The sequence below is a fragment of the Conger conger genome, chromosome 2 (assembly GCF_963514075.1).
Source record: "Conger conger chromosome 2, fConCon1.1, whole genome shotgun sequence".
Lineage (NCBI taxonomy): Eukaryota > Metazoa > Chordata > Actinopteri > Anguilliformes > Congridae > Conger > Conger conger.
This window is the reverse complement of record NC_083761.1, coordinates 81,825,112-81,833,925: the sequence shown is the minus strand read 5'-3', so window position 1 is coordinate 81,833,925 and position 8,814 is coordinate 81,825,112. Positions and strand designations below refer to the sequence as shown.

Genomic DNA, 8,814 nt, shown 5'->3' with positions numbered 1-8,814 from the left:
CTCCTAGCAACACAGAACGCTCTTCCAGGCCAGTCAACCAATCAAAGCTATAAGACATGAATGACGCGGTGTGAGCCGCTAGAAATTTCAGGTGGTATGAGCCAAGACTTTTTGGCTCACAGACGTCATTTGAGACGTTCCAAATGACGTCTGTGAGCCACGGCTCATGCCTGTGAGCCGTGAGCCAAGGAGGTATAAATTGGGCTTCAGGGGATGCGGAAGGCCGGTCGGCCATTTTAGATTTATATGTATATATACGGTGAACTCAGGGCACGCTGTGATTACCTGCATTAGCTGAGCCCCAGAGCGAGGCTACACAGGGACTTTCTTTTATGAAATAAATCATAAGGTATACTATCTTTAAATAAATAAGCATAGCAAACTTAACTATGGCTGGAGTGACAGAGAGTGTCTGTGGGTGTTTGTGGTTTCCCTTCAGTCAGCAGCAAAATAAGACCGTGAGGTGTGTGGACTCTTTAGCCGACCGATGACCGAATCGCACACGCTCAAGAACAGCGAAAAGCAGCAGACGTCCCCGCTTTATGATAACGGAAGCTGTACACACCCTTTAACGCAATGATCTGTAGTGTGTACGGCAGTTTGGTTTGAGGTCCAGGTGCCGTGGGGTGTAGCCTTGAGAAAGTTATTTACCCTTCTGTGTGCACCTATGTGCACTGAGTCAAGCAAGGTTAAGTACCTTGCTGTTATATTACATGGCTGCTAAGTCTCTAGCTTTTGTTATCTGTTAGTTTTTTTTTTAGTGATAAGCGAAAGTGATCAGACTCGCAACACTGCAAAGAAAGTAAAATGGTTTTAGTCTTCTAACTTAAAATCCAGAAATCTTATTTGTCAAGTGAAATTGTCCTAGCCCATTAGCAATCTTGAAATGAGTCAAACTATCTCACCTCATTGATCGTCTCATATAAGACTGAAATACTTTTTAAGCCTTATATTTTGTTGGAACTGTCAGGAAGCACTGGAGCATTGCTTTTGCTGAGACTTGTATAAAATGTATAAAATGTGTAGTACTTGTGAATGTTTTCCCATCCGCTCCATGGAAAACAAGATTTTACACAATCGTGTACCAGTGGGCGTATACGTCGATCAAATGTCCTTACCTTTTTTTGTTCCCCTCCAATCGATATCCTTTTAATGCAGCAACATGGATCCCCATCAACATGGATTCTGCCTCAGGTGGCTGGTGTGCTAACTGTGTTGTGATTTCAGGGCTGGGATTCTGCCTCAGGTGGTTGATGTGCTAACTGTGTTGTGATTTCAGGGCTGGGATTCTGCCTCAGGTGGTCGATGTGCTAACTGTGTTGTGATTTCAGGGCTGGGATTCTGCCTGAGCTTCCAGCCGGCGGTGACCATCCTGGGGCAGTACTTCGTCCGCCGGCGCGCCTTCGCCAACGCCATGTCGTCCACGGGCACGGCCATCGGCCTGTCCACGCTGCCCTTCCTGGCGGAGTACCTGCGCAGCGAGCTGGCCTGGAGGGGCAGCTTCCTGGTGCTGGGGGGCCTGCTGCTGAACTGCTGCGTGTGCGGGGCGGTGATGCGGCCCGTGGGCCCCGGGTACGGGGCCCCCCCGCCGGCCCCCGCGCCGGAGCGCCGCGCCCGCTCCTGGCTGGCCGCGGCGAACGACGCGCTGGCGCGGAACATGGCGTTCGACCAGTTCTCCGGCAACCTGCGCTTTCGGCTGTTCGCGCTGGGCGTGACCTGGATGATGCTGGGCTTCGTGGTGCCGCTGATCTTCCTGGTGCCCTACGCCGCCGCGCACGGCATGGAGCAGGGCCGCGCCGCCCTGCTGCTGGCCATCCTGGGCTTCGTCAACATCGCCGTGCGGCCGCCCGCCGGCCTGCTGTTCGGCCTGCGCTGGTTCCGCGGCCGGCACGTGTACGTCTTCTCCGCCGCGCTGCTGCTCAACGGCCTCAGCAACTCGGTGTGCTGCGCGGCGGCCAGCTTCCGCGTGCTGCTGGCCTTCGTGCTGGCCTACGGCCTCTCCATGAGCGTGGTGGGCTCGCTGCTCTTCACCGTGCTGATGGACGTGGTGGAGATGAGCCGCTTCCCCGCCGCCCTCGGCCTGCTCGCCATCATGGAGAGCGTCACGCTGCTGCTGGGGCCCCCCGCTCGCAGGTGCGCCCGCCCCGAACGCCTGCTCCCTTTCATTCCATGTCCTGACATGACTGGGACCTGTAGCGTAGTGGTTAAGGTACATGACTGGGGCCTGTAGCGTAGTGGTTACGGTACATGACTGGGACCTGTAGCGTAGTGGTTACGGTACATGACGGGGGCCTATAGCGTAGTGGTTACGGTACATGACTGGGACCTGTAGTGTAGTGGTTACGGTACGTGACTGGGACCTGTAGCGTAGTGGTTAAGGTACATGACTGGGGCCTGTAGCGTAGTGGTTACGGTACATGACTGGGGCCTGTAGCGTGGTGGTTACGGTACATGACTGGGTCCTGTAGCGTAGTGGTTACGGTACATGACGGGGGCCTGTAGCGTAGTGGTTACGGTACATGACTGGGGCCTGTAGCGTAGTGGTTACGGTACATGACTGGGGCCTGTAGCGTAGTGGTTACGGTACATGACTGGGGCCTGTAGCGTAGTGGTTACAGTACATGACTGGGGCCTGTAGCGTAGTGGTTACGGTACGTGACTGGGGCCTGTAGCGTAGTGGTTAAGGTACATGACTGGGGCCTGTAGCGTAGTGGTTAAGGTACATGACTGGGGCCTGTAACGTAGTGGTTAAGGTACATGACTGGGGCCTGTAGCGTAGTGGTTAAGGTACGTGACTGGGGCCTGTAGCGTAGTGGTTACGGTACGTGACTGGGACCTGTAGTGTAGTGGTTACGGTACGTGACTGGGACCTGTAGTGTAGTGGTTACGGTACATGACTGGGGCCTGTAGCGTAGTGGTTAAGGTACATGACTGGGGCCTGTAGCGTAGTGGTTACGGTACATGACTGGGGCCTGTAGCGTAGTGGTTAAGGTACATGACTGGGGCCTGTAGCGTAGTGGTTACGGAACATGACTGGGGCCTGTAGCGTAGTGGTTACGGGACATGACTGGGGCCTGTAGCGTAGTGGTTACGGTACATGACTGGGACCTGTAGCGTAGTGGTTACGGTACATGACTGGGGCCTGTAGCGTAGTGGTTACGGTACATGACTGGGGCCTGTAGCATAGTGGTTACGTACATGACTGGGGCCTGTAGCGTAGTGGTTACGGGACATGACTGGGGCCTGTAGCGTAGTGGTTACGGGACATGACTGGGGCCTGTAGCGTAGTGGTTACGGTACATGACTGGGGCCTGTAGCGTAGTGGTTACGGTGCATGACTGGGGCCTGTAGCGTAGTGGTTACGGTACATGAAACTGGGACATGCAAAGTCGGCGGTTCGATCCCTGGTGTAGCCGTAATAAGATCTGCACAGCCGTTTGGCCCTTGAGCAAGGCCCTTAACCCTGCATTGCTCCAGGGGAGGATTGTCTCCTGCTTAGTCTAATCAACTATACGTCGCTCTGGATAAGAGCGTCTGCCAAATGCCATTAATGTAATGTAATGCTCTACCAAACGGTCAAGCAGAACAGTAAAGGGTTAAGGGTACGATAGGTCATTTCTGACTTCTAAAGGGTGTCAAGAGAGGAGCGACTAGACGCACTCAAACCACAACACCGTTTATCCCTCCCCCGTCTCTGTAAACGCACTGACGTTGAAACGCCATTGGCTGTGGCAATTAGAACCAATTTTAAACCAATGAGCTTGAATTATTTGTACAGCTGTACGATGTTTTGGTACAGAGCGCCAGCCCGTCAACTGCATATTTTGAAACCCGAATTTAAGGACTATAAACACAGGCAGAGGATGAGTCAACATGTCAGTGAGCCTTTTTCAATGATAGGAAGGGATTTACAATGGTCGTGTAACAGTGTTTTAACACAAAAATCATACCTATTGTACCTTTAAGTCTTTGACATGAAAATGGGTAGCACATTTAAAGCTGGGGCAGGTGATTGTTGGGCAGAATTTGGGCAGAAGAAGAAGAAAGATTTTGAATGTATACAGCGGTGAAAACTATAGATGTGAAGAGAATTTCACCAAGTATTACCACAAAAAAAATTTGCCCACCCCAGCTTGAAACCCTTTCGGTGAAGTGTTTGCCTTTGCCGGAAGCCTCAGTCGTCGACAGGAACTGAAATTGAGCAACCTAGTGTGGTGTTCGCATGTTGACGACGGGTAAAAAATAGAAATGTTCCACCATGCGCTCACGCAAAGCAGGCGATGACCGCAGCTGCAGAAGCTGCAGGACAGAAAAACGGCATCCGCGACGGAGCGAAAATTCAGCTGGTGGACGCAGGTCAAAGCCGCAGGTCTGCCTCCGCTAATGTTTTCTCGTTTTCGTTTTAAAACTGTCAGTAAACGTGTCTTGGATGTATTAGTGTCTAAAGGGTTAATGTGGCATGTATAATGAAATTAAGAATTATATAATAATTAATGATTTGTTAGCTAGTTTACACTTCACAGTACTTGACCTTGAACTTGGAGTATCTGCTTCCCGTTGCCTCAGGCCAGCCAATAAAACTCCTGGTTGCAGTGTATCCATGGCGACACTCCAGTCCAGTGTGTTGACTCAAAACAGTCTGCGCCCTCTGAGAGAGTGTGTATAGGTGTGTGAGTGTGTATGTGTGTGTGTGTGACTGCACGGGTGTACGTGTCAGTGTCTGTGTGTGTGTGTGCTCGAGCGAGTGTGTGTGTGCGTGTGCCTGCACGTGTGTGTGCGAGTGTGTGTGTGCGTGTGTGTGCGTGTGTGTGCGTGTGTGTGTGTGTGTGCGTGCGTGCACGCGCGCGCGTGTGTGTGTGCGCGCGTGTGTGTGTGTGTCTGCGTGTGTGTGTGTGTGTGTGCGTGCCTGCGCGCGCGCGTGTGTGTGTGCGTGTCTGTGTGTGCGTGCGTGCGAGTGTGTGTGTGTGCGTGTCTGCGTGCGTGCCTGCGTGCGTGCGTGCGTGCGAGTGTGTGTGTGTGTGCGTGCGTGCCTGCGCGTGCTTGTGTGTGTGCGAGTGTGTGTGTGTGTGTGAGTGTGTGTGTGTGTGTGCGTGTGAGTGTGTGTGTGTGCGTGCGTGCGTGCGTGCGGCCGTGCGTGTGTGTGCGTGTATGTGTGTGTGTGTGTCTGCCTGTGTGTGTGTGTGTGTCTGCCTGTGTGTGTGTGTGTCTGCGTGTGTGTGTGTCTGCCTGTGTGTGTGTGTGTGTGTGTGTGTGTGTGCGCGCGCGCGCGCGTGTGTGTGTGTGTGAGTGTGAGTGTGTGTGTGTGTGTGTGTGTGTGTGTGTGCGCGCGCGCGCGTGTGTGTGTGTGTGTGCGTGTATGTGTGTGTGTGTGTGTGTGTGCGCGTGTGTGCGTGCGTGCGTGCGTGCGTGCGTGTGTGTGTGTGTGATATGGTGGGCCATGGGGCTGTGAGAGGTATGTGCTCTCCCCGCCGGGCTTTGGCACGGGCGGTACCCATGGCGACTGAAATGTCAGGACCGAGGCGCCGCTGTGTCAGCTGAAGCCGCGCGGTGTCCGGTGTCGGGCGGGGCGCTGTTCCTGCCGCAGATTTCGTCACACGCTGCCCTCGGGCCGGGCCAGGCCGAGTCCCCAGGCTTTCCTAACCGCCCCCCCCCCCCCCCGCTGTCCCTCTCTGCCGCAGGCATGCTGGTGGACTACACGGGGGACTACACCTACATCTTCTTCAGCTGCAGTGTCATCGTGGCCTCCTCCGCCGTCTTCATCATGGTGTCGTTCTACTGGCTGGACCGGCGGGACCGGGGGATGAAGAGGCCCTCCGAGCCCCCGTCGGGCCCCCAGAAGACCGGGGGAACGGCCCCTCCAGACTGCCAGTACCGCAGGGTGACCACTCAGGCCGGGGAGGCCCCCCCCGCCGAGACTATGGACGTCACCAGATTGTGAACACAAACACACACACACACACACGTGTAAACGCGTGGGGCATGCAGGAACGCACACACACACACGTAAACGCGTGGGGCATGCAGGAACACACACACGCGCGTAAACGCGTGGGGTTACAGGAATGCGCACACACACACACACGTAAACGCGTGGGGCGTGCAGGAACACACGCGTAAACGTGTGGGGTTACAGGAACGCGCACACACACAAACACACGTAAACGCGCGGGGCATGCAGGAACGCACACAAACACACATGCACGTGCGCAGACACACAGAAGCACGCAGACACGCAATACACACGCACACGCACACACACACACACACACGCACACGCACACACACACACACAGACCTTATTTGAGGGCACCTCAGTTGGGGGTGGGTGGGGACTAGCCCCCATGCAGTGGAAGGTGGTACTGTTACGGTTCTGGTTACACTGGTTCGCACGCGGAGAAGAGCTTTTTTTTTCCAGAAGTAATTGTTCCAACTTTGACTGAAGCCAGAGAGCACTTTAAAATGATTCTCACACACACACACACACACAGCCAAGTTTTTTTGTGTTGAGTCCCCCGTTTTCTCATTACTGAGAGGTGGTAACTGTTGCTCAGGTGTTTTCTTATGCGTGGGTTCTTCACACATGAAAGGGCAGCAAGAGTCTAGTCTAGACTAAGCAGGAGACAATCCTCCCCTGGAGCAATGCAGGGTTAAGGGCCTTGCTCAAGGGCCCAGCGGCTGTGCGGATCTTATTGTGGCTACACCGGGATTAGAACCACCGACCTTAGGTGTCCCAGTCCTTTACCTTAACCACTATGCCACAGGCCTCCCGAGCCTTCCTTTTCCTCAGTGGGAGTTGCATTGGGAGTCAAAAGGCATAGACCACCATGAAGACCAACGGGCTAACTGTACTTCGTGCTGCTCATCTGTAAGCTGTGTCTGTGAAATGGTAAAGCCATATACCATAAAATGAAATGCAATGAAGGGCAGGGTGTCTGCACTTTTTCCACATATTAATTTTCTGATCTTCAAATTCAAATGCCTTAAGTATGTAGCAGATAGAACACTGCACTGCACCGTTACCGCACATTTTGAGGGCAATTCCAAAAATATTCCCATCAGTTACCAATGCTTTTTGAATTCAATTATAATATTCTCCTGTAGACTTTACCTCATATATGTTTTTGTTCTTTCAAACTGATGATTCATGAATTACCATAAGACATGTTACAACTTTAGGCTTGCCAGTATGGGACTTATTAACCAGTATAGGTTGCTGGTACTAAGTAGCAAATTTGTTAGACCATTATCGTGACCCATCAAAATGATTGCATTCAAATGCTTTCCTGGAATTAACCCTTTAGAAACAAATGGAGGCGCATGTTTAAGTTTTATCCTGATCTCATTTTGAATTCATATTTTAGCCATTATGTTATCTTGCTGAGCAGCAGCCTTGCCCAGCTTTTTTAAACCACCGTGCACTTAAAATATAAACTATATTAAACCAAATAGTAAAAAAAACTGTGCTGTTATATTTCATGTTGATTATTGCTGTTAAGGTTTAACACGTTTTTGTAAAGTGAGCTGCTTGTCCCTCGACCCAGCCAAAACGTTTTTAAAAGGGTGCACAACCCTTCAGACACCCAATACGGCCAAAGAGTGTCCGTCCCTTGAACCACAAGCGACTATCTGACTGAGACAAAGGCAATGAGCTTCAGTTTCTCCTCCAAATGTAGTTATCCTGCCATTTTGTGTGCTGTTACTGTTGTTCACAAAGTAAAAGTCCTCCACAGTGTTTTGATCCAGTCACCTGGAGTTGCTAATTACCAGATCTCTTCAGTCAGGTGGTATAAGTAATTAGTGAAATCAGCCTCGCCGAGTTTGTGGGTGAAAGAAACGCACACCTGGCAGGAGTTATACTTTCCCCCATCTCAGAGGCTCTGCGTAATCTCAGATAGAGTCTGCATCATCTCAGGGTCTGCAGCAACTCAGAGGCTCTCAGAGAGTTTCCAGTGTCTCTGGAGAGTCTGCAGCATCTCAGTGAATCATCTGCAACTCTGCTGTAGGTTGCACTGGCCAACCAAGTGTCCAGCCTCTAGAAGGTTCCTTCCATTCCTCAGTGCTCTTAAACGTAGGAGCTTCTGGTCGGCTTTGCCGGCCTGCCTGTATCCTACGCTGGGTCAGGGTGTAGGATCCCGTTCCTCAGATCGCGGTACTCCAGGGCCGAGAACCTCTGGTTTTTCCTGACCTCCCTTTACCTGGCAGTCCAGTAGCACAAACTGTCAGGTTAAATTGCCTTGTGGGAGGAAAACCAGGGCCAGATTTAAGATTCGAGGGCCAGATATGCGTATATCGCTGGTGTAGGACATCCGCGGGCACAGTATTGCTCTTGGTCGTGGTTCGACACAACGCGTCTCGCTTCAGCTCAAACAGAAGGGAGACGTGACGGATGTGGATCTGGCTGGTGTGTAGAATCAGTGGCATGATCATGTACACGTCGACCTCATCATCAGTGCCTTCCCAGCAAACCCAAAAATATGGATCACGTTGTTCCTCCATTTGAAGTGGAGACATCTGTGGGAGCTTTATTAGCTGGGTTAATGTGACTGAGAATGTATGAAGTTTGTCTGAATCATAGACATGGTGGACTGTGTATTGCTGCATTGGATGTACAGTTTGATTTAGCTTTATTTTATTTTAAGGTAGATGACAAGGTTTTTTTTTTTTTGTGATGTTCAGTAGTACCATTTTATTACCCTAAGGGAACATGGATGGACAATTGCATTATGAATGTGAAAAATATTAATTGTATATTTATGGAAAATTATGTTTTAATTTTGTATTAAAGTTTGAATGATTCTGGGGGTCAGCTCTGTA

General features: G+C 51.5%; 1 protein-coding gene across 2 annotated transcripts in view; it reads left to right on the top strand.

Moving 5' to 3' along the window:
* The window catches only part of slc16a5a (solute carrier family 16 member 5a), an 18,836-nt gene extending 10,022 nt beyond the window's left edge, over positions 1 to 8,814 (top strand). The window contains exons 4-5 of one of the 2 annotated variants that reach the window (XM_061225402.1): positions 1,332 to 2,123; positions 5,670 to 8,814. In XM_061225402.1, coding sequence (XP_061081386.1) covers positions 1,332 to 2,123; positions 5,670 to 5,938 — 1,061 coding nt within the window. In that variant the 3' untranslated portion in view covers positions 5,939 to 8,814. Of the gene's footprint in view, positions 1 to 1,331; positions 2,571 to 5,669 lie in introns of those variants that run through there. The other variant, XM_061225401.1, reaches the window with a different exon arrangement.